Source organism: Panthera tigris, chromosome B4 (genome assembly GCF_018350195.1).
Source record: "Panthera tigris isolate Pti1 chromosome B4, P.tigris_Pti1_mat1.1, whole genome shotgun sequence".
NCBI classification, from domain to species: domain Eukaryota; kingdom Metazoa; phylum Chordata; class Mammalia; order Carnivora; family Felidae; genus Panthera; species Panthera tigris.
Genome location: NC_056666.1, coordinates 134,712,132 through 134,739,451, shown reverse-complemented (window position 1 = coordinate 134,739,451; position 27,320 = coordinate 134,712,132). Strand labels below are relative to the sequence as shown.

The 27,320-nt window shown below is 55.4% G+C and overlaps 1 protein-coding gene across 6 annotated transcripts in view; it reads left to right on the top strand.

The window, feature by feature from the left end:
* Positions 1–826: 826 nt before the first annotated feature.
* TTLL1 (tubulin tyrosine ligase like 1) overlaps positions 827–27,320 on the top strand; it is a 31,684-nt gene continuing 5,190 nt past the window's right edge. The window contains exons 1-12 of one of the 6 annotated variants that reach the window (XM_042993453.1): positions 827–1,265; positions 4,337–4,368; positions 6,630–6,700; positions 7,563–7,640; positions 10,030–10,146; positions 15,777–15,985; positions 16,655–16,835; positions 17,470–17,604; positions 18,196–18,304; positions 23,250–23,393; positions 25,371–25,457; positions 27,179–27,279. In XM_042993453.1, the coding sequence (XP_042849387.1) occupies positions 10,034–10,146; positions 15,777–15,985; positions 16,655–16,835; positions 17,470–17,604; positions 18,196–18,304; positions 23,250–23,393; positions 25,371–25,457; positions 27,179–27,241 (1,041 nt within the window). In that variant the 5' untranslated portion in view covers positions 827–1,265; positions 4,337–4,368; positions 6,630–6,700; positions 7,563–7,640; positions 10,030–10,033 and the 3' untranslated portion in view covers positions 27,242–27,279. Of the gene's footprint in view, positions 1,266–4,336; positions 4,369–6,629; positions 6,701–7,527; positions 7,641–7,679; positions 7,699–10,029; positions 10,147–15,776; positions 15,986–16,654; positions 16,836–17,469; positions 17,605–18,195; positions 18,305–23,249; positions 23,394–25,370; positions 25,458–27,178; positions 27,280–27,320 lie in introns of those variants that run through there. The other 5 variants (XM_042993452.1, XM_042993448.1, XM_042993450.1 and 2 more) reach the window with 5 other exon arrangements.

The following is a 27,320-nucleotide window of genomic DNA, read 5'->3' as shown; positions in this document are numbered from 1 at the left end:
TGCTACCAGCGTAGAGCCCAATGTGGGGCTTGAACTCACGAACCAGTGAGATCATGACCTGAAGTGAAACCAAGATTTGGACGCTTAACCGACTGAGCCACCCAGGAGCCCCCAGCCCTTGAAAACTTTTTAAACTACGTTTACGTGATCTCAGTTTGTCTTTTCCCTCTGGGATCACCTAGCTCCCAGTTAATTTTTCATATTGGCCACAACTTTTTTTTTTTTTTTTTTTTTTTACTGTTTGCTCTTCCCTGTGATGTTGGTCTCCTTCCATTGGCTGTCGCCAAGCCTTCTAGTATTTTGGCTGCTGGTGATGCATCTGGAGTGGCACGTATGCTGCATAAGGCAGGAGGATGTGGGAAGCCAAGTGATGCGACTTCCTAGGTGCCATGCACCAGGAATTTAAAATCTCTTCCACCCCTGAGAGACGGAGATTTCTCTGGGGAGAAACTGTAATGGAGAGGATCGGAGGTGCCTGTGCCCAAACAGCTAGAATGTATCAGAGCAGGGATGTAAAATTCTGTTTCTCCTCTTTCCGGCTACAGACAGGAAAACTGAAGGTCAGATAAGGGAAGTGACCTGCCGAAAGCCACATAAGCTAGTGGACTTTGGAGCGAGGGCTCAATCCAGGTCTGGCTCTGGTTTTAAATTTCTCACTGGGTCAAGCTGCCTCTTCCTGATAGAGTTTACAAAATACAGTTAGAGAAACTAGACCTGCGCCACGCTCAGGGGACACTTCACAAAAGGGGTGACCTTTGAGTAGGCCCCGTACTGATTATTACGTGCCGAGCACATGTCACCTAAGGACAACGCACCCGCCAAGGGAGGCACTACCGGCAGCGCCAAGCGCACAGACACGTTAGCTGAGCAGGAGAGGGGACCGGACCCCGGGCCCTAATCACCCCACGGCTCTGCCTCCCACTGTCAGGCTCCACCTCGCGCCCCGACCCTTCTCAACCTCATTCCTGGGTCCTGAAGCCTGCGAGGTTCCCGGGGATGGAGGGCCGGCTCTTCTAGGATCTCCGCCGAGCGCGCGGCGGGCGGGGGGGGCCTAGGGAGCGGCCGGGAAAATGTGACCCCGGAAGCAGTCGCCGCGCCGGCGGCCGCGTCTTCGGTTGCCAGAGCGCCGCCCCGGAAGTAGAGCGCGGCGCGCGGCGGGCCGGTCCGCGGGGCGGCGAGCGGCGTCCTGCTGCCGGCGCCGGAGTGGGGCTGGAGGCGGGGCCGGGGCCCGGCGCGGGGCCGCCCTGCCCGGTGAGGTCCCGCAGGTGAGGTCCCGCCGCCGAGGCCGCCGCCTCCCCGGACGAGGGTGTGGCCGCTCCTGGTGGGCGGGTGCGCATGCGCGAGCGAGCGTGGGCGCCCAGGTCTACGCGGCCGCGACCGTGTGGTTTAGATGCTGCTTGCCGGACCCGCGGCCCCCGGGAAGCCTGCGCCGATCACTGTGCCCCTGTTTTTCCTCCGAGTTCCTGTGACTTTCCTTGTGCTGCCCGCTCGTTGTAATTGCATTCTTCTTCATATGGGTTATCCCCGCATTTCATCGTTCCTGGGCGTTTCCCATTCATTTGCAGTCTGCATTGTTTCTCTCGGCATCTTTTGCAGGGCGCGGTGTACCTGTGGCGGCAGCTGTGGTCTGGAGACAGATTCGTGTCCCCCGCCCTGCTCGCCCTTCTCTGAGGGATGGGACCTAGGCACTGCCCCTCCCCGTGCCCTCATCACTCAAAGGGAGTGGGAGCGAGTGGGTAGGTAGCCATGCACCCCGTAGAGTAGCTGGGGCATTACAGGGCATTCGTTCGAGAAGTAAAAGTATCCTATTGTAAGCAGTTTACGGTTTGCAGAGAGGTTCTTTGTTCACGAAAACATTTAACGAGCACATTTCAGTGCTGGCTTGTGGCAGCGCTGAGAGGTTGGTCTTGCTCTGTGCCCAGGGGATTACCAATAGTGCTGAGTAGTTGCTGTGGAGGCTGGCACTGCCTCCCGGTGGGGTGTGGACCTGGATGGTGGCCATACAGCGGTGCGGAAAGCCCTTGTTTTTCACTATGAGCTATTGTTTTCTTTAAGGGTGGCATTTTTGTTTCCTTCTCAAGGAAGACCGGCCGGAAAGGAATCGAAATGCCCTTAGAATCCTGGGCTCGTTGGGACTTTGTGGAAAGTGATACTGACCAGAGTGTTTGGGGGGGGGGGGTAGTGGGGATGGAGACAGAGAGGGCTCCGGTTTTTGTTGTTGTTGTTGTTGTTGTTGTTGTTATTTTTTTTTTTAATGGCTGGACCCAGAAAAGTGCAGTGACTCTATGAATGGAAGTTCTTCCCTCTGTCTGCTTTTTCTCCTGAATGGCTGTCCTGGCTGTAACTGGATGTAGTCATAACTCCGGGATGTGAAAGGCCTTTTGGCAAAGTTCTGTCCTCCTGGGGTTGTGGGTCCAGCTATTCCCCGAGATGTTCTCTCGCTCAGCAGAAATCCGCCCAACTCCAGGTCTGCTTCAGGCCCCTGGAAAAGCTGTGGAATCTGTGGGTGCTTTTACTGGTTTTCTGTCCCCTGCAGGGCTGACGGCCCCTGTGGGGCTGGGCCGTGCCTCGTTCTCTACTTGGCGCAGACAGCACTTGTTTGAGGGTGTGCGGAGGGAATTCCCGTCCTTATTTTTAGTTAACTCGTGAAATATTGATTGAGCACCTGCTGTTGTTAGACAGTATTCTGGACGCAGGGGATTCACTAGGCAATAATGCGGAACAACACGTCTGCTCTCCTGGTGGGAGATGTGTGTGTCAAAGATAGGGAGCCACCAGGGAACCGAGTTCATGAACTAGACCAGTTCATTTTGAAGATTCTTCTAAAATGTTTCTTGGGTGAGTTTTGAGAGAGAGAGAACCAGCAGGGGAGGGGCAGCGAGAGAGGGACAGAGGCTCAGAAGCAGGCTCTGTGCTGACAGTGCGGAGAGCCTGACGCGGGGCTCAAACCCACACACCATGAGATCACGACCTGAGCTGAAGTCAGACACTCAACCGACTGAGCCATCAGGCGCCCCTAGGCCAGTTCTTTTCAAACTTGGGCAGGGGTAGGAGTCTCACCTGAGAGGTTATTAAGATACAGATTCCTGGGCCCCACCCCCAGAGAGTCTGAGCGTGTGTGCCTCGGTGTAGGGGTTGGGGGAAGCTCAGGAATGTGTCTTTCTAACAAGCTCCTGGTGGTGCGGCTGCTGCGGGTTCACGGGCCATGCTTTGAGTTGGCCCCGGACCGGACGATCGGGCACAGCCGGGGTGCCACCGGGAAGCAAAGCGACAGCGTGGTGAGTGGTTGGGAATTGGGAAGGCCACTCGGAAAGGCTGACCTTTGCGAAGGGGCCGGATGCAGGGGTAAGAGCAAAGCCTCAAGACAGGATGCGGCTTGGTGGGTGTGAGCAGCTGAAGAGAGCTGGCGCGTGGGGAGACGAGGCCCGAGAGGTGACGGGAAGCCTAGACTTCACGGGGTCCGCCTTGCAAGTCATCGGCAGACTGACAGCTTTATTCTGGGTGCTTTATTCTGGAAGCCCCTGGAGGCTTAGGGGCAGGGTGACGCGATTTGCCTGGTGCGTGTGAAAGGGGTCAGTCTGCTGCCGGGCGGGGAATGGGTGCGTTGGGCTGCGGCCGGCACTAAGGAAGCCAGTGGGAGCCTGCCATGGTCATCCGGGATTACAGGGACGCTGGGGAGAGACATAGACAGATCTGGAATCTTCTGGAGTAGAGCTGGCACGATTTGCTGCTGGATGAATTAGTAGTCACTTCCCCCTCAGGACCACGGTTGAGCTTTGTTGGGGCGCCGACGTACTTTGCCGCTGGGGCCCTCAGCGGATGGGGTGTGTTTCTTGCCTCCCTGGATCAACACCGTCCACGGGCACCTCGTCCCAGGCAGCTCTGTGCCTCCCGTCACGGACCCGGCACAGAGCGGCTGCCGGTGCTGAGGGGGTGGGTGAGAAAGAGGCTAGGCTGTCGAAGCACAGACCCCAGGGCCATCCCTGTGCCAGCCTGTCCTCACGCTTACGAAGGTCCCACCCACCGGCCCCAGCAGTGGGTCCCACGTCGTGTTCTGAAAATTGCCAACTGCCTGGTTTCCGAATGCCTTTGCCTGGCTGACGTACCTTAGGAGGTGACAACAGTCCGCGATGATTTCGAGCACGGTCAGCGTAGAGATCAGCACACAACTGACTGTTTTTCTGGGTTAGGTTTTCTGATGTTCAGTTTGAAAAGCAGCAGACCGAATGGCTTTAACGCGCAGTTCCTGGGAACCACTAGAGAGGTGACCTATCAAGTTCATTGCAGGCTACTGTTAACCGAGCTTTTTTTTTTTTTTTTTTTTTTCCTCTTCTAGGAGGAAGTAACAGGAAGACCATCTGACGGCAGGTATTTTCTTGATTTTTCTAAGGCAAAGGGCTTAGTATTTCTTAGGGTTGGGAAGGAGGCAGCCCCAGCTTCTGTGCCGGGGGCGGATTGGCCAGCTGGCTCCTTCGCCTGTTCCGCAGACCATTTCTGAGCCCCCTTCACTGTGCCTGGCCCCGGCTGGGTGCTGGGGGGACACAAACGAATCAGCCCACCCCCGGCCCTGTGGGTGAACTGACAGTCGACACTGTGGGAGGGAGGCGACTGTGGGTGTCCTCAGGCTGCCATCTGCACTCTGCCCGTTACTCTCGGAGCCCCACTGTCCCCATCTTATAAATGGGGAGAACACCTGCCCCCCGGCAGCCCGGGAGCCAGAACGGTACCCGTGGTAGAGAAGAGCGGGTGCAAACTGCCCAGCTCTGTGCCCCGTGGGTCCTGGTGTTCCGTGAATGGTAGCCGTTGTTTCTAGTGATAACATACAAATGCAGTTACCGACCCCGAGAGGGTGGGGAGGGTCGCCAGCACCCAGCCAAGGGCCCGGTGGGCCCACTGCAGGTGGGGCTGAGTGGAGGAGTGTGCAGGGCCGAATCAGGGAGAGCTGAGGCACTCGTTTCCAACCCAGTGAACCGGAGTCCCTGTGGTGTGCCAGGCCCACACCTGCCGACTGTGCCGTGATCCCCACAGTACCATGAAGGACCTGTGGCTTTCATTCCCGTTTTGGGGGGGAGTGCCGAGGCCCCAAGAGAACTCGTGAGCACCCGTGGGCGTGCGAGCACCAGAAACGAACCGTCTCCAGGGTTCAGGTGCAGAGGAACCTGCCATCCGGTCCTCTGGCCCCTCCCAGGCTGCCTCATCGTTGGTTCTCCGTGGTGGTGACCGTGCTGGTTTGGTGCATTTCTGAAAAGAAATCCTGTGTGTCTTTAAAGGAGAGGTGGCCTGAGTTCGTTTCTTTTTCTTCTTTTTTAACCGTCAATAACTGGTCTGCCCTGTCGCCCATCACTGTGCTGTGCTCTTGCTCCCACATGCGTATTTAAAGCCCTTTATGGGTGGAAGTTTCTTCTTCGTCTCCTCGTGTCTGGGACGGTTATATTTTGCGTAAGTTTCCGAGGGCCGTACTGCCAAAGGGCCATGAAGTGGGTGGCTCAGGGAGGCGAGAAGTCTGAAATCAAGGTGTCGGTGGAGCCACGGTCTCTCTGAAGAATCTGGGGCGGGTTCCTCGCCTCTTCCAGCCTCTGGCGGCCCCAGACTTTTCTTGGCTTGTGTCAGCATCGCTGTGATCTCTGCCTTCATGTTCCCGTGACCGTCTTCCCCGTGTGTCTGTACGACCCTGTGTCGTCACATGGCGTTCTCTGCCCGTGTCTGTGTCCAGATCTCCTTTTTTGTTGTTGTTAGTTTTTTTTAAGTTTATTTATTTTTGAGAGAGAGAGACCGAGAGAGTGAGCGGGGTGGTGGCAGAGAGAGAGGGAGACAGAGAATCCCAAGCAGGCTCTGCACTGTCAGCACCGGGCCCGACGTGGGGCTCGAACTCACCAACTGTGAGATCGTGACCTGAGCTGAAACCAAGAGTCAGACCCTTGACTGACTGGGCCACCCAGGTGCTCCTCCTCCTCCTCCTCCTCCTCCCCCCTTTTTTTTCAAGTAATCTCTACACGCAGTGTGGGGCTTGAACTCATAAGCTAGAGATTAAGAGTCGCGTGTTTCACCGACTGAGCCCACCATCCGGAGATGATGGGGCCGGCCGAAGGGACTGTGAGCTCTGTTGCAAATGCCCCCACCTGAACCTAGAAAGCATCGGTGGGATGAGAAGGAAACAGGTGACTGAGAGAGCCCTCACCTCGCACACTTCTAGAAGGAACGTACGCAAAGAACTAAAACACAAGCCAGGAAGTTGTGTGCCGACTGTATCCCAGGAGAGGGATACAGGAGGTTTGGTGGAGGGAAAAGGTGACCAGAGCGGCTCCCTGGGGGAGGCGGCCTTTGAACCGCGCCTTGTGTGATTGGCGGAGCTGGATCCGGAGCAGCAGCGGGGAGGTGGTGGTGTTCCACCCAAGCAGGGGTGCGCGAAATGAAGGAGTGTCACGGCAGCTCAGCGAGGCCGCGGGAGCCAGAAAGTAATAGAATTCAGAGATACTTGGCACAGTGAGGCCCCGAAGCATCTGGCGGCGTGCCCTTGTTCGGCAGAAGACGTATGTCCCGGATACCGTGGCGAGGCGCGGGCTTGCGGTCTTCTCTGTCTCTCGGTCTTGTGCTGTGTACATTTCGCCTGCGTGTTCGTTTTGTTTTAGGTAAGAACCCGCAGCACGAGTCACTGAAGGAGAGAAATTGGACGTTCCTGTTGGCTCCATAAGTACCTATGGTGGGTCCGGCCTGAGCGATTGGTTTTCCTTAGCACCCGTTGTCCACACGATGGAAAGGGGGAGCCGGGGGCGGGGGGCGGGGGCGCACCAAGAAAACCTCCCCTTGAAGGCTCCGTGTCCTTGCTCAGTAAAGTGAGGATGAGAATATCTGTCCTGTCTGCCTTATTGGTTTTGGGGATCGTGCCTGGGAAGCATTTTCTTTAAATGTTTACTTATTATTTTTGAGAGAGTATGAGAGAGAGAGAGCATGAGCAGGGGAGGGGCAGAGGGAGAGAGGGAGAGAGAATCCCAAGCAGGCTCCGCACTGTCAGCACCGAGCCCGACGTGGGGCTCGATCTCACTAACTGCGAGACCGTGATCTGAGCGGAAATCAAGAGTCGGATGCTTAACCGACTAAGCCACCCGGGCACGACTCCCCCCCTTCCCCCCCCCCCGGCCCCCCCCCCCGGAAGTATTTTCTGACCGTTAAAGCACAGGGCAGGTATCAGGCACTGTGCTGGGTCACCCGGGGTGGGTCAGCACCTGTGCCAGGGGGCAGGGGCGCACTGAGATGTAGGACTTCGCCCCTGCTGGTGGTGGCGGTGATGTGGGCGTTTCCGGCCTGGAGTCTGCAGTCTGACTGGAGGGGGCAGAGCAGAGCTGGAGCCGCACTGGGCAGGGACGCAGGCTCTAGAGGCCGCACTCAAGTGGGGAACCGGGCTCCCGGGCTCCACTGTGGGTCTTGACACTGTGGGGAGTTTGCTCGGTAACAGCCGTGGGGATCTGGCTCCTGTGCTGCCCCTACCGTCGTTCCTGAGCGGTGACTGCTGAGTCTCCACGTTAACAGCCTTACGTTGTCATATGGCACCTTCTGGCCCACAGAGGACGATTACCTTGACCCCGTGGCCACCGGCATCATCCTGACGAAGGCCAGGGAGGCAGAGGACCGTGCGAAAAGAGGTGGTGCTTCAGAGTCGGGTCACCTTCAGTTCAAATCAGGGCACCGTGGGTCCCTTCAGTATGATTTTTTTTTAATGTTTATTTATTTATTTTGAAAGAGCGTGTGAGAGCGAGTGTGGGCACCCACAGGCACGAGCGGGGGAGGGGCAGAGAGAGAGCCTCAAGCTGGCTCTGTGCTGGCTCGATCTCACGAACCATGAGATCATGGCCTGAGCCGAAATCAAGAGTCAGATGCTTAACCGACTGAGCCATGCAGGCGCCCTGTTCAGTCTGATTCTTTTTTTTTTTTTTAATTTTTTAATGTTTATTTATTTTTGAGAGAGAGAGAGAGACAAACAGAGTGTGAGCATGGGAGGGTCGGAGAGAGAGGGAGACACAGAATCCGAAGCAGGCTCCAAACTTTGAGCTGTCAGCACAGAGCCCGACGCGGGGCTCAAACCCATGAACCATGAGATCAAACCTGAGCCAAAGTCGGACGCTTAACCGACTGAGCCACTCAGGCGCCCCTCAATTTTTTTTAATGTTTATTCATTTTTGAGAGAGAGAGACAGAGTGCAAGCAGGGGCGGGGTGCGGAGAGAGGGGGGAACACAGAATCCGAAGCAGGCCCCAGGCTCTGAGCTGTCAGCACAGGGCCCGACGTGGGGCTCAAACTCACGAACCATGAGATCATGACCTGAACCAGAGTCAGACGCTAAACCGACTGAGCCACCCAGGCGCCCCAGCGTTCAGTCTGATTCTCATACAGGTTCTTAATCTTTGAGCTTCAGCTTCCTTACCCATAAGGGGGATGATGACAGTCATAATACCAGATATTTCTTGAGCACCCTGTTCTCAGTGCTTTAACGTGTTCATTCAATTAATCCTTACTATAACCCCGTGAGATGGGTAGTTGCTGCCGTTCCTCGTATTTTACGCCTAAGGAAACAGAAGTTCAGAGAGGTTAAGTGACTTGTCCAGAGTCACACAGCAAGTGAGTGTCAGAACTGGGCCTCAGACTCAAGCCCTAGAGCCCGCACTCTTACCACAGTCCCTCCTCTGACACCGCCATTGCCGGCAGGTGAGGAGGCAGTGGGCTGATTTCACGTGAGAGCCCCGCGGGAGTGCCTTCTCTTTCCCTCTCCGAAAGCAAGCGCAGGCCTGGGGCCACAGTCGGTCAGTCTGAATGGAGCATCCACTACATCCCAGGCACAGTGCTAGGCCCTGGGCACAAAGCAGCGAGGAAGAAAGCCGGCCCCCTTGCCCTCTAGCTGGGACAGAACTGCAGGAGTGCCGAGGGGCCGTGTACCTGTGTACCTGGCGTCAGGGAGGCCTGGTGGAGGAGGTGACATTCACTTATGCTGGCAGGTGGGTGGGCAGCAGCTTAGCCAGGCTGAGAGGGAGGGAGAGTGCCGCTGGCAGAGACAACCAGCACGTGCCAAGGCCCCGGGGTGGAGTGTGGGCAGAGCAGTCCAGTGTGGCGAGAACACAGCAGGTGAAGGAGAAGCAGGTGAGGGGCAGGGGTCTGCGTATCTTAAGCTCACTGGGGAGCCACGGAGACTGGTAGACGGGAGTGACGGGGTCAGATAAACTCGTCAGCGTCACCGGCACTTACAGAGAGTGAATTGGAGCGGGGCAGGGGAGGAGGCAGGGGCGCTGGGGGTGCTCACGCTGGGTTAGGCGCTCTCTCCCACCCTTTGGAAGTCAGCTCCAGGGCCTCCTGCTCAGGGTGGTTCTCCCCAGCCACCCTGATGGGCAGCTCCTGCCGTGGCTCTCACAGCCCCAGTGCTGTCCCTGCCTCGTGGCTCCTGTCACAGTGGTGATGTACACTGGGTGGCGATTATCCGATTGCTGTCTTTCTCCCCCGCTTAGGCCAGGATCTCTTAGTCTTGGCCCAGTTGACATTTTGGCCTGGGGGGCTTGCTTTGGGGCTGGGGGAGGGGGCGTCCTGTCCACTGCAGGGTATTGGGCAACATCCTGGCCTCTACTCACTAGATTCCAGAAGCCTCCCTGCCCCCAGTTGTGACAACAAAAGACGAGGCCAGAGGCGCCTGGCTGGCTCACTCGGTTAAGCATCCAACTCTTGATGTCAGTTCAGGTCATGATCTTGAGGTTCGTGGGTTTGAGCCCCGCATCGGGCTCTGCACTGACAGTGTGGAGCCTGCTTGGGATTATCTCTCTCTCATTCTCTCTCTGCCCCTCCCCTGCGCGCGCTCTCTCTCTCTCTCTCTCTCTCTCTCTCAAAATTAATAGATAAACTTAAAAAAAAAAAAGACGCAGCCAGATGTCCCCTGGGGGCCAGAGTGGCCCCTGGCTGAGACCCACCGCCCAGCAGGTCGAACTTGGGATGTGCAAAGGGGAAGCTTGTGGCCACTGCCGTTTCAAAGCTCTAACAAGTTGACTTCTTCCAGGATTATGGCAGGGAAAGTGAAATGGGTCACTGACATCGAGAAGTCGGTGCTGATAAATAACTTTGAAAAGAGAGGATGGGTCCAAGTGACAGAAAACGAGGACTGGAACTTCTACTGGTAAGTACGAAAAGCAGGAGTTGATTGTTTTTCCGAAGCCTGCTTTTTTCTTTTTTAACATTTATTTTCATTTGTTTTTGAGAGAGAGCGTGCACAGGTGCGCGTGGGGGAGAGACAGAGGGAGAGAGAGAATCCCAAGCCGGCTGTGCGCTGTCAGCACGGAGCCCGACCCTAGGGCTCGGTCTCACAAACCGCGAGATCATGACCTGAGCAGAAATCAAGAGTCGCTCAACTGACTCAGCCGCGCAGGCGCCCCTGAAGGCTTCTTACCAGTCTTGTGAATGGCGGTAGCCCAGGCACAGGCTGTGTTCTCAGAGGGCCCCCCACCCCCAGACACATCTTTCATCCCAAGCTCTTTGGGAGCACGCGTTGCGGGGTGCCCTCATACTCCCGTTTACCAGCCTGGCGTCAGAAGTCCCAGGACGGTTCTGCACAACCCGGCCTGGCGAATCCCGTGGGGGGTCGGGTGAGAAGCCAGAGGCCCCTCCTGGCGGTGCCAGTCAGTGCCTTATTGCCCGGCGCTGGGGAAGGGGACCGTGGGGGAGGGGCCTGTGCCTCCCTTGCTTCCTCTCACAGGGCAGAGGGCGCTGGCTGGACTGGTTAACGACAACCGAAAAGCGAGGGAGACGCACGAACGGGAGAGCAGTGTGTTTGGTGTTGACTCCCCGGTGGTGCTCCTTCCAGCCAGAAAGCTGGGAGCTGTCCTCGTCTTCTGCCCCCGCCCCGCCTCCCCCTCCTCGTGGGCTGAGGTCCCGTGTCCTCCCTTGTCCGGGCCTGGTGTGCTCCCCGCTGCAAGCCGGCCTCCACCCTCTGGCAGGGTCGTGCGCCCGAACACAGATCCGTGGTCATCTCGCCGGGCCCCATCCTCCGCAGCTCCCGGGCCCGGAGCCCTGAGCGAACCTTTGAGGGAGGGGAGCTGGTGGGTCTCCGGAGGCCTTTTTACCCCATGCGTCCCCCACTCCCTGAGACCCACTCCCTCCTGTTCCAGCCACTTCCTTCCCCCCCACGCCCCAGTGCAGCAGCCGGCACGCTTTCCCCTGCCGACCCGCTAGGACGGGCGGTGCTCTCTGCCTCCTCAGCCCATCCTTCGGGGACGCCACGCATCCGGTGGTTAGACGTCCAGACGCTGGAGCCAAGTCGTGCCTGGCTTTACACCCTGGCTCCCCCGCTGCTGCCTGTGTGGCCCTTAGCAGAGGACTTGACCTCTCCCTTCAAACGCAGCTGTCGGAAGCCTGAATGAGCCAGTAAAGCACAGAGCATGTGGCATGTGATAGCGGCCAGCGGTTGCTGGCCTTCGCACACCACTCCTCGAGCCTCCTGCCCTGGAAGCCACCTGTGCCCCCCAGCCTCCCAGGCGGCTCCCCTCAGTGCTGTGCAGCAAGTGCCGCGTGCCAGGATTTGGGATTTCCCCGCCTGTCCCGTCTTTCTGCGCTGCTGTGAACCCGATGACAGTGAGGACCTTGTCTGGCTTGTCCCAGCCTCCCAGAGCCCGGCCGTGGCCCAGGTGCGGTGTAGACTGGCAGCCTGCTTCCATCTCCAGCAGCCACTGCAGGGATGACCCTTTCTCTGCTCCCCTGGCAGCTGAGGATTACTTGTGCTTTAAACCACGATCCAGTTTCCGTGGGGGGGCATGGGATGCAGACGGGGAGAGGCTGGTAGAGAAGTGCAGCCCCTGTGTGGGCTTTGGCATCGGGTTCACGTCCTCGAAGGTAGAGCGAAATAATATAGCCAGAGCCCTGCTTCACGGGAGCTCTGAAAGAAGAGAGTTTGGTACTTACGCTCTGCGTCCCACGGCTCTGTGCCATGGGCTTAGCCAGTTCTCAGCGAGCCCTTTTGGCTTCTCTGGGTAATTGGCGCTGGGGAGGGTGTCGAGCGACTCCCGGCTTCCTACCACGGAAGAAGCATCTTGGAGCCAGTCTTCACAAGACAGAGAGAGAAAAGAGCAGAACTGTGTAACTTTGGCTCTTTGGTGCCTTAAGAGCTCCTGTCCTAAGCACTCTGTGTACCCTCGAGTCTTAAAAATTGCTTAGGGTAAAGGGGCGCCTGGGTGGCTCGGTCAGTTAAGCGTCCGACTTCGGCTCGGGTCATGATCTCACGGTCCGTGGGTTTGAGCCCCGCGTCGGGCTCTGTGCTGACAGCTCAGAGCCTGGAGCCTGTTTCAGATTCTGTGTCTCCCTCTCTCTGTGACCCTCCCCCGTTCATGCTCAGTCTTTCTCTGTCTCAAAAATAAATAAACGTTAAAAAAAAAATTAAAAAAAAAAATTGCTTAGGGTAAAATACCGGAAACAACTAAATGTCAGATGGTTAGGAAAAGGTAACCAAGTTAACCGAGTGGATTATGGTGCAGCCCTGAAAATAATTAGGACAATTATAAAGCAATTTGGAAAATCTTATAACAAAAAATCTGAAGAAAAACCTATTATGAAACTGTATCTGTGTTCTGATCACAGCTTGAGTATAGGGCAGGAAGTAGGAGCACGTGAAACATGGGAGTCAGGGCTGCGCTAGGGAGATGCATTAATCAGCGATTGCCAGATCGATGGCGTGTAACAAACACCACAGAACTTAAGGCTTGAAACGACCATTTGCATAGCACGCGCATTTATCGGTTTGGCTGGTCGGTTCCTTTGGTCCAGCAGGACTTAGCTGATCCTGCCTGGGCTTCCCCTGCTGTCACCTGGGGGGTCCAGCTGGGGCTTGTCTGGTCTTGGATGCCGTTGGCCAGGACCACAGTGCCTTCTCACCACAGATCTCTCGTGGCCCTCCAGCCAGCTGGCTTGGGCTTGCCCTCCTGGGGCGGTCGGGGTCCAGGAGGGAGGGAGGAAGCTCTCAAGGCCTCTCGGTGCTAGTCTCAGAAGCGACACGCCATCGCTTCTGCCTCTTTTTTGGCCAAAGCAGAGCCGAGGTGAGACGGGTCTGGGCCCAGGCCTTAAGAAACTAGCAGCTTCCCCTTCCTTTATGGGAACCGTCTGCGGGAGCCCCAAGCTGCCACGTGAGAAGCCTGGCTACCTGGGCCTCTCTGGCTGGAGGAGCCGTGTTGTGTGTGATAGTTACAGCCACTCCTGGCCTTGCAGCCGTGCCCACCAAGGTGCCAAACATACGAACGACGCCTTCTTGGACCCTCCAAATGGGGTCATCTTCCGGCTGAATACCACCGAGTGGCCTCGGTCTGTGCCACGTGGAGCAGAGGCAGGCTCGCCTGAGCCCTGCCCAAAATTTTGGTCCACAGGGACACCTGGGTGGTTCGGTGGGTTGAGCATCCAACTTCGGCTCATGTCACGATCTCGCGGTTTGTGGGCTCGAGGCCCACGTCAGGCTCTGCACTGACAGCTCAGAGCCTGCTCGGGATTCTCTCTCTCGTTCCCTTTCTCTTTGTCTTTTCCCCGCTTACGCATTTTCTCTCTCTCTGTCTTTCAATAAATAGATTAAAAAATTTAAAAAAATGTCTTGATCCACAAAGCCACAAGATCTGATGCAATGGTTGTTGTCTTAAGTTGCTAACACCAGGCACCTTGCTTTGCAGTAAGAGGTACCCAGAATATATCATCACATACCCGAGAGCGGTAGGGAAGCAGCTCATTATCTTGAAAACCGATAAATAAAGGGCAAGAATCAAGCATTTAGTTAGCCTTTCCTCTATGAGCTGTGTTTTGGGGTATCCAGATTGTTGATGAAGGGACATTTCTCCTTGTAGAGATATTCCTGCTAACACATGAACAAGAAATGCAAGCAGAGGATCACCATCTCGTCGCCCCTAATGACCTAAGGGTCTAGGCCCGCCCAGTATGGATGCCGCTGAGCTCAGGGCTGACGAGCACTTCGGCGTGGCGGGCCCAGTTGTAGGTGTGCCCCAAACGGACCTGCAGCTCCCCAGGCCTTGCAGTCTGACTCCTGATTTTCAGGTGGCACGGGAGCCAGTACACTGGGCTGAGGAAGAAGCATGTGAGGACCTAGAAGGCAAGTGGCCCAGGGTCCTCCAGAGACAGATGGCCTAGGGAAAAAGAAAGCAGGGAGACTGTAGGTTAAACGAGTCGGGAGAGAGAGAACAACTCATCAGAAGGCCTGACCCTTATCTGTACAAGCTCTAAAAATACTTATCAGATGACTTGGGAAATATGAGCACTGATTAATATTTGATGATATTCAGAAATCACTGCTGCTTGTTTTTAGTTGTGACAGCAGTGCGAAGTAGGATATCGTATCTCTCTTTAAAAATTTTTTTTAACATTTATTTATTTTTGAGAGACAGAGCACAAGTGGGGGAGGAGCAGAGAGAAAGAGACACAGAATCTGAAGCAGGTTCCAAGCTCTGAGCCATCAGCACAGAGCCCAACGTGGGGCTCGAACTCATGAACCACGTGGGGCTGAAGTCGGATGCTCAACCGACTGAGCCAAGGCGCCCCAGTAGGATATCATATATTAAGAAGTCCGTAACTGTTAGACATTCTTACAGGAGCATTTTGGTTGGAATATCGTGTCTGGGAATTGCTTCCAAATAAGCCAGTGCCGTGGGGCACAAGTGGGATACAATCAAGACAAGACCGGGTGCCTGGTTGCAGCCCCTAAAGCGAGCAATGGGTTCTCTCACACTTTCCTCTCTGCTTTTGCTTGTGGTTGAGCTCTTTCATAATGAAAAGTTTGAAAACTCCCCCATCATTCTAATGATCATAGACTCAGAAGAGACCCTTTGGGTGCTTGGGGCCCTCTGTAGGTTGGTGCCCGGGGTGGGGTGGGGTGGGGGCCTAGAGCAAGAAGCCATGCCAGCCTGCCTTGCCTGTGGCTCCCTTGTGAGTGCCAGTCCAGTCCTTCCTGCTCCCTCCCTCCCTCCCTCCCTGCCTCTCTGAGGGGCTGGTAGGGTGGAGGGGTGTGTCCGGGAGGCTGGGTTTCTTAGAGGATTAGAGGGAATCAATTTCTTTTTCAACCGTCCTCATTTACTGGGATGCTGGCCTGTCATCGGTTTCTACAAGAATATGACCCAGAGCCCTTAAATCACCCTGTGATTTTTTTTTTTAAGTTTATTTATTGTTTTGAGATGAGACAACGCAACCGGGATAAGGGCAGAGAGAGAGGGACAGAGAATCCCAAGCTGACTCTACACTGTCAGCCCAGAGCCTGATGCAGGGCTCAAACCCACGAACCGTGAGATCATGACCTGAGCCAAAACCAGGAGTCCGACGCTTAACCGACTGAGCCACCACCCAGGCGCCCCTGCCCTGTGATTTTGGTTTAAAGGGGTCCGGGTGCTTCTTGACTTTGGGTGCAAATACTGTGTAAATGATTTTCCGGATTTCAGAGTCTGAAGGAGGCCATTTTTCATTAGTTTGTAATCAGCAGTCAATGGTATCATTGATTCATCAGTAAGCATTTATCGAGCATCTTCTCTGTGCTGGGCAATGACACCGCCCACTGTTAGACGGACTCAGAAGTGCTCCTGCCTCAGTTCAGGTTCAGGTCACAGCCGGTCACCAGACCCAACGCTGTGCCACTGTGGCCCGGGCATCTCCGGGTCTGGGTGCTGGGACTCAGGGAACAGGCCAGCCCTTCTGGTCGCGAGCTTTAATGAGAACTGCCACCACGGGGACCTCCTCTGAGCTTTCGCCCTGCACGTCCCTTCTGTGCTTCTCTTTTAGGATGAGTGTGCAAACCATCCGAAACGTTTTTAGTGTCGAAACTGGCTATCGGCTCTCAGATGATCAAATAGTCAACCATTTTCCGAACCACTATGAACTGACCCGGAAGGATCTGATGGTGAAGAATATTAAAAGATACAGGAAGGAGCTGGAGAAAGAAGGGAGTCCTCTGGCAGAAAAAGATGAAAACGGGAAATACCTCTATCTGGGTTTGTGCCTTTTTCACTGGGCTCGTGTGTTAAATGAATCCTAGAGTTCCTTAGTCACACGAGCTACCGGGATGGCGACGGCTGGCTTTGGTGGGTGAACATGTTCGTGCCAGCTGTGACAGGCGCCTCTCTCATTCCACGTGTGTCTGGAATGGGCAGGCTGGGGCTCACGTTGGGATCTGAGTTTCCATGGGTGCCCAGGGAATGTGGTGCATGCGAGGGAGAGAGTGTCCCCGGTGTGTGGATGGAGGGAAACGGCGTGAGCTGCAAGCTGCATTTTGGGATTCACGGTCACTACCGCATCTGGCTGTTCCCAGGGGGCACGGCGTGTCCCTGTTCCATCTGGTGGGCTGGCCTGCCGGATAGTTCCAGAATCCTTTTACCTACCTGGGAAAAATTGTATAACCAATCTCTCTGGGCCTCCATTTCCTCATCTGATAAATGGGAATGATAACAGGTTGCCGTGGGCATTACAGGTTTGTAAAGCGCTTAGCACACGGGCAATGAGGTTATTGGACGGGGACTGAACGGCACAGGGCCTTGATCTTCAGACGCTGGCCTGGGGCAGAGGGCACGAAGCAGCCTCCGGGAAGGCCGTGGCAGTGTGTTTCCGTCCGTGGCCGCTGTTGGGCTAGCTCACCCGCCGCCGTCCTCTTTTTCACCTTGCAGACTTTGTTCCGGTCACCTACATGCTGCCCGCGGACTACAACCTGTTCGTGGAGGAGTTCAGGAAAAGCCCCTCCAGCACCTGGATCATGAAACCTTGTGGCAAAGCCCAGGGAAAGGGCATCTTTTTGATCAACAAGCTCTCGCAGATCAAAAAGTGGTCCCGGGACAGCAAAACATCTTCGTGAGTGCACCTGCTTAAGATCAGGGCCCAGGGTGTGTGGGTCTGAATCTCTGTCTACACTTACCGTCTGAGGACCTTTTGTTCTGTGGACGCTTACATGCTTCACCTGGGTAAACTGGGGACGGTAGCAGCACCATCACGGGGGCAAGACGGGGATGGGACAGGCGAACACGGGAGTGTCTGTGATCAGCGACAGGGGTAGCGCGAGGCCGCGTCAGGTCAGGTCTCTGCCCAGCGTTCGAGGGCTCCCCAGAACTGAGATACCAGGCCAGGCGGCTTTGTCTGGGGCCCGCCCTGCCTCTGCGGGTCCTGAACTATACAGAGATGCTGGAGGTGGTTCTCTCCCGGAGGGCTGGTGGCTCACCGTTCCCGGGTGTGGCAGGGTCACCTTCTCCCTGTGCGGAGCACTGAAGTTTGAGTGCACGTTGCCGGCCCCCAGGTGGGTCAGGCGCAGGGAGCACTTCCCTGGTGGGTTCCCGGGGCGGGGGGAGGGGCTGCTGGCACTGTCCTCTGGGGCGGGGTCTCAGGCTTGGGGGCTCCCGCGTGGACGCCAGCTCACCGCCGTCTTCTCCCCCGACGCGACGGGGGCCTTTGGACTCTGCCATCTAATTTTGACCGTCTCCACCGCCCTTAGGTTTGTGACCCAGTCCACCAAGGAGGCCTACGTGATCTCCCTGTACATTAACAACCCGCTGCTGATCGGCGGGAGGAAGTTTGACCTGCGCTTGTATGTGCTGGTGTCTACGTACCGCCCACTGCGCTGTTACATGTGAGAGTCGCTGGGGTTTTGTCCTGTTGGTCGGCAGCTCACGAGACGCAGCCCTTCAGAGACAAAGTAGATTAGCGGCGTGGGGGGTGACTGCTGGCGGTCACAGGGTTTCTCGGTCGTGGTAGTGGCCCTGCAAATCTCAGGATACCGAGAACCACCGCATCATACGCTTTAGGTGGGGGAGTCCTGTGGCCTAGGAATTGTACCTTAGCGTGACCGTTCGAAGAAAAGAACCGTAAAACATGAAAAAGCAGCTCTTTTAACGGCCTGAATCAAAAAGCAGGTCTTTCTATTATTATTTTTTTTAATGTTTATTTATGAGAGAAAGAGAGAGAGTGTGAGCAGGGAAGGGTCAGAGAGAGCAGGGAGACACAGAACCCGAAGCAGGCTCCAGCCTCTGAGCGGTCAGCACAGAGCCCGACGTGGGGCTCGAAGCCGCGAACCGTGAGATCTTGACCTGAGCCGAGGTTGGACGCCTGACCGGCTGAGTCCCCCAGATGCTCCAAAAAGCGGCTCTTGTAAGAGAACAAAGTGTTCGGTCTTATCTGTGCTTCTCCTCAGCGTGCTGACGCGGTCTGAATTCCCACGCAGGTATAAACTTGGATTCTGCCGCTTCTGCACGGTGAAGTACACCCCAAGCACCAGCGAGCTGGACAACATGTTTGTTCATCTCACCAACGTCGCCATCCAGAAGCACGGGGTGAGTGCGTCCCTTCGCTGGAGCTTACGGAAATGGGCTGCTTTTGTGGGTCTCTCTTTCCTTCTTTTCGCGTGCGCGGGCGAAGCGGGTCCGGGAGCCGGATTCCAGATGCCCTGGCACTCGTGAGGAGTGGGAGCTTTAAGGATCTGGCACATCAGCCCTTCTGGTTCCGTGGCCGTGGGCACGTCAGTTGGAACTCTCGGAGCCTCGGTTTCTCCATTTGTGAAAGGAGATCCTGTTACCCCCTCATGGGGGTGGCGGAAGGATTCACGAGAGGGCTCCTGCGTGGCCGTTCGTTCAGCAAAGTCTCCCTGAGCACCTGTCTGGGTTGGTCTCGTGCTGAGTGCCAGGGCTACATTGATGGTCCCCACTCACGGAGCCTGGCCCGTAGGGGAAGACGGCCGTCAAGTAATCACACTGGTGAATGTGTCATCACAAACTGAGCCGCGTGCTCTCAAGCTAGGGGACGCAGATCCGGAAGAGCATGGAATGAAGTCCCTGGTCCAGGTGGCCGGAGAAGGCTTCCGTGTGCAGAAATGCTCAAGCAGAGACCTGAAGTATAAGCGGGGGTTACCCGGGTGGAGGTGGGAAAGGAACGTTCTAGCAGAGGGTACAGCCTGTGCCGGGATCCCGTGGCAGGAAGGAGCGTTGCAGGAGCTGAGAGACGGCCAGGGTGGCTGGAGCCCCCAGACCGAGGGTGGTGGAGTTAGAGGTACCTGGTGAGGCCAGCGAGGCCGGGCCCCAGGACCTTGTCGGTTCTGTGTGGGCTTTGGGGCTTTAATCTGGTCCTAACAAAAATGTTCTGAAGGTCTCATTTCTTTATGAAAGACTCTTCTGTTTGGATCTTGCTTGATTGGAGGCCTTGAGTATCCTGGTCCTTTTTGTATAATTTGAGTGGAAAGAGGGTAAGCATTGATAGAAAACAAGCTTCTTTTTCTTTCTTTTTTCTTTTTTTAAGTTTATTGTTTTAGTAATCTCTGTGCCCACTGTGGGGCTCACATGACCCCAAGATTAATAGTTGTATGCTCTTGGGGCACCTGGGTGGCTCAGTTGGTTAAGCATTCAACTTTGGCTTAGGTCATGATCTTGCAGTTTGTGGGTTTGAGCCCCGGGTCAGTCTCTGTGCTGACAGCTTGGAACCTGGAGCCTGCTTTGGATTCTGTGTCTCCATCTCTGTTTCTGGCCCTCCCTCACTCAGGCTCTGTCTCTCTCCTACGAAAACAAATAAACATTAAAAACAATATTTTAAAAAAAGGGTGGCATGCTCTTCTGACTGAGCCAGCTAGACGCCCCCAAACCAAGCTTTTCTGAGTCACCTACTGAAGGCTTTGTTCAGAGAAGCATGGGCTCAGTCCCCCGTCTGTCACTTCTCTCTGTGTGACTTGGGCAAGTCACACGGCCTCCCTGGGCCTCCTCATCTGCAAACAGAGCCCTGGCATTACCTTGCTGGTAATGAAATGACAACGGCCACCATTTACTGAGGGCCTTGACGGTCTTCTGTGTGAGGCCAACTCTGGTTCACTGTCCCTCGGGTTTCCCTGGGAGCGAACTTCTGAGCATCACTGTTACATGGTCAAGATTAGAGGAGAAAGGATGGCTTGGCCAGAACTTTATTCAGAAGAATTGGAACAACGGAGACGCCTGGCCGGCTCAGTAAGTGGAGTGTGAGACTCTTGATCTCCGGGTTGTAAGTCCGAGCCCCACGTTGTGTGTAGAGATTACTTAATAAAATCTTGGAGTGCCTGGGTGGCTCAGTCGGTTAAGCGTCCGACTTCAGCTCAGGTCATGACCTCACGGTTCGTGGGTTCGAGCCCCGTGTCGGGCTCGGTGCTGACAGCTCGGAGCCTGGAGCCTGCTTGGGATTCTCTGTCTCCCTCTCTCTCTGCCCCTCTCCCGCTCACATTCTGAGTCTCTCTCTCTCTCAAAAAATAAATAAACATGAAAAAAATGTAAAAAATAAAATAAAATCTTGAAAAAAAATGAATTGGGAAAATGAGTTTTCAGGGGACGCAGCCGTTTGGAGAAAGCTGAGCAATGACATCAGGCCCTTTGTAGCCAAGTTAGTGAGGCCTGGGTGTGGGTGTGGCCAGTGGTGTGGGTGTGGCCAGTGACAGGCCTCCAGTCCTCTTGGTTTCTCTGAGGACAGTGCAGAATATGTTGGCCTGCCCCAACCCCCCCTTGGATTGCAGGGCCACACTGACACTGGGAGGGCTCCATTTGATGGGCCTTCTCAGGACACCAGTCAGCTGAGTCACTGCTGCATCAATAAGAAACAGAAGTCACTTTTTTTTAACCCGTGGAAGGAGAGAGCAGAGGCAGGACCTTACCTTGGCATTGCCGCAGTGTTCCAGAAGCCTCTGTGCCGTCCCTGTCGGTTCTGTTGGTAAATGCTTAGCTTTTTAACGTGAGGAAGTCCTTCCTCTGAGGAGACTACTTACTGGTAGCCTCACGTGGCTCCGATTCAGAATCGCACGAAGGACAGATGTTACACGGGACGCTGACACGTCAAGCAGTCGACGGCTGCATCTCCCGAGTGTCCCTGGGTGCAGAGCATAGCCCGACACCTGGGACAGAGATGCCCTTGGACAGCCTGCCCTCAGGAGGCTCAGAGACCAGCAGGGGAGGCAGATCACAGAAGGCTGATGATAAGGGAGGCTGCAGGGCTGCGGACGGGGTGCAGGAGTGTGGGGCGGGGGGCACCAGGAGGCGGGATCAATCCAGCAGGCAGAGAAGGGGATGGAAAGATCAGGGGTGCATCCCGACATGGGCAGTGTTTGCAGATTGATTTGATAGAGTGTCCTGGAGTAAATCTGATAAACTAGTGTTGCTACAGTCCTAACAGCAGGACACATTTCCTCGCTTTTTAGGTCTGTGCTTGTGGAAGACAGTGTTTTGCTGTGTATACTTTGTATGTCTAGAACTTATAATGTTTATTTATTTAAAAAAAATTCTTTTTAACGTTTTTATTTATTTTTGAGACAGAGAGAGACAGAGCATAAACAGGGGAGGGTCAGAGAGAGGGAGACACAGAATCTGAAACAGGCTCCAGGCTCTGAGCTGTCAGCATAGAGCCCAACGCGGGGCTCGAACTCATGGACCGCGAGATCATGACCTGAGCTGAAGTCGACTGCTTAACCGACTGAGCCACCCAGGCGCCCCTGTTTATTTATTTTTTTTTTGAGGGCGAGTGGGGGCGGGAGGGGGGGCAAAGAGAGAGGGAGACACAGAATCCGAAGCAGGCTCCAGGCTCTGAGCTGTCAGCACAGAGCCCGACGTGGGACTCGAACTCACGGACTGCGAGATCACGACCTGAGCTGAAGTTGGACACTTAACCGACTAAGTCACCCAGGCGCTCCTAGAACTTTATCTTTTAAGTAAACTTTTCTTGCTAGTGAGAATCTGTAACTGGAAAAAGAAAGGTGTGGGTGGGCAGGTAGCCTGGTTTCCCTGTAACTTCTCCGAGTCCCTGTTTTTGGGGTACAGACACTGAGTTATTAGAGAGACGATTTGAGGTGAACATGCTTGGGTAGCTCGTCTTTTAAGGTATCTAAGTGAAACTGATGTGTAAGTGTGTCTCTGACCTCAAAGGTATTTTTTTTAACATGGTTAATTCTGTTTTTCTATGAAAACCAAGTCCGTTTTGAGTCGGTGGTGTTTGTCCTTTCTTAGGCTGGTTTTCTTTTCATTTCTTTTCAAAAGTTCTCACCTTTTTATTTAGGAGAGTGAAACCTAGCCTCACAACCTCCAGATGTACTTCGGGATTTTTAGCTTTTTGCCTCCCAAAAAAGAGGAGTGGGGTAGAGATTTCATGTTTAGAGTCAGAGAAATAAAGAGCGCTCTGGATGGGGGGTGGGAAAGCCAGGCTCGGGTCCCAGCTCCCTCACAGCCTGCGTGGAACCCTGGGCAGGTCAGGTAACCTCCCCGAGCCCGAGTCCTCTTTCGCGCAGACGGGATGTTGTGACCAGCTGTGTGGTGCTCTTGGACCACGGTGCCTGGCACCGGCCTGTCTCAGGTTGGGTTCTCTGGAAGCAGACTCGGAGGCAGAAATGAATGCATGGGGGGTTTGCTGGGGCAACATGGGGAGGGCAGGGGGGTGAGGACAGGGCAGAGGGAGGGTCGAGCTGGGGCGCAGCTGCAGCAGGGGCCGAGATTCCCTGGCATCAGCCCGTCAGGGACTACGGGCCGCTGGAGCGGGCGTGACCTTGGACTGTTCTGCTCCCCTTAGCCAAGGGCAGCTCCCAGCGAGGGTCTCCGCCAGAAGAGGGAGTGTCTTGATCTTGAAGGGGGGTCTGAGTGACATACTCCACCCTCATTGCAGGGTATGAATTGCTAATTATGAGTGAACTACAGAGGTGGTGTTTCTTTTTTTTTTTATTATTTTTTTAAAGTTTATTTTGAGAGAGAGCACGAGTGGGATGGGGCAGAGAGAGAGGAGAGGGAATCCCAAATAGGTTCTGCACTGTTGGCACAGAGCTCGATGTGGGGATCGAACTCGTGAATCCTGAGATCGTGACCTGAGCCGAAACCAAGAGTCGGGCACTTAACCGACTGAGCCCCCCAGGCGCCCAGAGATGGGTATTTTATTTTTTTTTAATTTTTTTTTAATTTTTTTTTTTTAAATTTCTGAGAGAGACAGAGCATGAGCGGGGGAGGGGCAGAGAGCGAGGGAGACACAGAATCCAAAGCAGGCTCCAGGTTCGAGCCGTCAGCACAGAGCCCGACGCAGGGCTCGAACTCACGAACCATGAGATCACGGCCTGAGCCAAAGTCGGGCACCGACTGAGCCCCCCAGGCGCCCAGAGGTGGGTATTTGAAACCAAGCCCCGTATAGGAGGTCCAGGTCCTCACGGGGCAGGAGTACCCAGCACCGTTCTAGGGTGAGAGAGCAAGTGCTGGGGTCCTCAGGGTGCATTGCCTGGGGCCCCGTGTCCTTTCCCGTCGCCAGGAGGACTACAACCACATCCACGGGGGCAAGTGGACGGTGAACAACCTGCGGCTGTACCTGGAGAGCACCCGAGGCAAGGAGGTGACCGGCAAGCTGTTTGACGAGATCCACTGGATCGTCGTGCAGTCGCTGAAGGCCGTGGCGGTGAGAGAAGGGCGGGGGTCGGGCCTGGGAGCCGCCGAGTGGGGCGGGGAGGGCTGCTGGTTCTTTGGCCACGGAGACTCGTCTTTACGGGCCCACCTCCCTCGTGGCCACGCGTCTGCCAGAGGCGGGGGCAGCTTGGCGGAGGGAGAGGGGCCAGCTTCCGGCCGGGTGCCGCCCAGGGCGTGCCGGGTGCCGGGCCTTCCGCGGCAGCCGCCGGCCCAGGCGAGTCCTGCCGGTGTCCCCTGCAGCCCGTCTGTGCCATCGGATCGAGGGGGCGTGTTTTGGCGTAAGCTGCTGGTCAGAGGTGGACTCGCGGTGGCCTCCTCGAGTTCAGGCCTCCCGCTCTGTGGGGTCATGGACGTCGGGATGCTGGAAACCCACCTCCCTGTTGCCCCAAGCGTGCTCCTCGTTGGCTGGCTCGCAGTCCCCGTTGGTGTCTTATTTTGCTGTGCCGAAGCAGGTGTGCGGCTGGTTTTGAGGGAACGGGAAGGAATAAACAGCAGGCCACCGGTGCGCGGGCGGCTGTGCCCCGAGCTTCACGTGTGGGCTCCCAGATGCTCATCACCCCGCGACTCAGAAGCAAAACGGAGGCCCGGCCCCGGAGTGGGGAAGCGCGGGGACAGGCGTTGGGGCCCAGGCCTGCCGAGGGGGCTCCCAACAGACCGGCCCAGTGGGTGTGACACCTGAGGGCACTCGGCCCGGCTCGGAGAGTAGGCGGCACGTCCCGTGGAGGGTGTATGCCCAGCCCCTCTGAGCCTCGGAGGCCGTCTCTGGGAAACCGGGAGACAGTGGGGTGGGGGCTGGGGGAGCTAGCAACCTCCTGTCCTGCACAGGCTGCCTGGACGGTGGTGTGGGCAGTGGCCGGGGTAGGACCGCTCTCCGGCGAGATGCGGGCCCACTGACTCCCCTGGGAAACCAGCCTCTGCCCCCCCAGCCTAGTTTTCCTCCAGTGAGTGAGGCTGGACTGGCCTGCGTCCCCCTCAGGAGTTTTTGGTTCTAGATCCAGCATTTGAAGTAGAGTCCACACGCCCACTAATGTGTGAAAAGGCCTCACTGCTGTGTCTGTGGGCTTTACTCACTGTGGGGGACAGCAGGGTCCCCAGGTGTATGTGACATGGCTGCTTGCTAGGCCTTCCCACAGGTTTTCATCCAAGCAGCCTCGGTGGGGCCTGGGGACCTGCATTGTAAGCGAGCGGCTGGCAGGGTTTTTTATGTACCCAGAGAACAGTTTATAAAGTGGAATTGAAAGTTAAAAAGAGGGGCGCCCGGGTGGCTCAGTGGGTTAAGCGTCGGACTTCAGCTCAGATCAGGATCTCGTGGTCTGTGGGTTCGAGCCCCGCGTCGGGCTCTGTGCTGACGGCTCAGAGCCTGGAGCCTGCTTGGGACTCTGTGTCTCCCTCTCTCTGCCCCTCCCCACTCATGCTCTGTCTCTCTCTCTCTCTCAAAAATAAATAAACATTTAAAAGTTTTTAAAATAAAAATGGAACAAAAAAAATTAAAAAGAAAATCCCCAAATTTTTAGTAAACAGATTGGCTTGTCAAAGAGAACAGAGGTTCATAGCCTGGCTCCCCGCATCCCTAAGGACCTGAGAAGGGCCTGTGACGAGGTTGCACAGGCCTGCACTCTGGAGCTGGGCTTCTGTCCACTCTGAGGACAGTCCCATGCCAACAGACACATGGTTGCTTTGATCAAGCCTGTGATGAGTGAGACCCGGAGACACCGGTAATCACTTCAGGAAGTGCCCTCAGAGGCCGAGGGAAGTTTCCGAGTCTGGGCCCTGTGGGAGGAGCCGGGGAAGGATGGGAGGCGGCACTGGGGGTGGAGGTGGGGAGCGCTGATCTTGGTGGTGAGACCCCATACGTCACGTCGGGACCCCGAGCAGGTCCTGCCCCGTGACCTGCCCTGTGTTCGGGGCGGTGGTCCCAGCCGGGCCCTCCCGAGGCTGGCTGTACAAGACACTAGTTCCTTTCTTACAGCCGGTGATGAACAACGACAAACACTGCTTCGAGTGCTATGGCTATGACATCATCATCGACGACAAGCTGAAGCCCTGGCTGATTGAGGTAACCGCCCGCAGGAGCGCGTGTGGCCGGTCGCCCTCCCGGCTGCCTCTGCCCCGTCTCTCAGGCCAGGCGGCAGGGCCGGGGCATGTGAGGCTCTGGAAGGTGACGGGGACAGACAGGCAGGTCGGACAAGTTTGCTGATGGTGGACAGTGGGATCCGCCCCTGCAGGAAGCTGCCGGAAGAGTCAGGTTATCAGGGAGCAAACTTCCAAAATAGCACTCCCCGCGTTACTTCTTACGCCGTCCAACCCGCGTGTGCAGAGATACACACAGATATGTAGAGAGATCGACAGATGCGTGTGTAAAATATTTACGTGCTCTGGTTTTCCGTTTCAGAAGTTCAGTGCGCTAGCCATTGCACTACAGAGCCCTTTTTTTCCATTTTAAAGCGAGTCACTTGAATGGCAGTCAAGCTTTCCTTGATGAGCCAGGACCTTAATTGGGAATATGACGAATACTCCTTCTAACATAACAGACCTTAATTGTAGCCTATTTATGATAATTAGGGCATGACGATATGCTACAGTGGTAATTTCAAGGGCGCCTGAGGTTCATGCAGCCCCTTTGTATACGTTAGATACCCTACCAGCAGCACGAAGACACAGCCTGACTGTTTGGGAGAAACCCGAGTAACTTGCAGGTTTTTGCCTCCACTCTGCCGTGGCCTGACGAAGCAGCTAACCAAGGTCATTACAGCTGTGCCTGAAGTGGAGTAAATAGCTGGTGACTGAGGGCCTGCGTGACTCTCCACACAGTCCGTGCATTTTAACCTGAGGACTCCTGACGTTCCTTAGCTCCTCAGAGGCCTTAGGGGACTAACCTTCCGTTTATCAGATGGGTTCCATTTGTCAGAATATTGCTTTATTGGTGAGGTATTACTCTCTTCGCCAAAAAGGGGCCCACTGGGGACGCCTGACTGGCCCATTCAGTGGAACATGTGACTCTTGATCTCGGGGTTGTGAGTTCGAGCCCCACGTTGGGTGTAGAGATTGCTTAAAAGGCGGAGCGGAGGGGACGCATTCCTTTTTTTTTTTAATTTTTTTTTTAATCTTTATTATTTATTTATTTATTTATTTATTTATTTTTTTAATGTTTATTTATTTTTGAGACAGAGAGAGAGCATGAACGGGGGAGGGGCAGAGAGAGAGGGAGACACAGAATCCGAAACAGGCTCCAGGCTCTGAGCTGTCAGCACAGAGCCCGACGCGGGGCTCGAACTCACAGACCGTGAGATCATGACCTGAGCCGAAGTCGGACGCTTAACCGACCAAGCCACCCAGGCGCCCCTTTATTATTTATTTTTGAGAGATCGAGAGAGAGAGAGTATGAGCAGGGGAGGGGCAGAGAGAGAGGGAGACGCAGAATCAGAGGCAGGCTCCAGGCTCCCAGCTGGTAGCACAGAGCCCGACGTGGGGCTTGAATCCACGAACCGTGAGATCATGACCCGAGCCGAAGTCGGACACTTAACCAACTGAGCCACCCAGGCGCCCCGGGGACACATGACTTTTTACTTCAACCCACGATGCTACTTAGGGTAATTGGGTTTGCTGATTCTAGCAAAGCTCTGAGTGGCTTCCAATACTTGGGGGAGAGTGTCTACACAGGTAGACACGGAGGTTAGGTTTATGATCTGCGTTCACTTAACATTTTTATCTGTGTGCTGAGCGATTTGTAGGTCGTAATCCCAACCTGTGTCTGACTTTTTATATTTCATCTAACAGCTGAATGAAAGTAGGATCCTAAAACGCTTCCTATACGAGGTGCCTGAAGATACTATACATTAACGGGACGAATTGACAATTTTGCCTAAAACGCGCGGTAGCCCGCGTTTTCCTCTGCAGTGTGTGTTTTCATGCCAAAGGA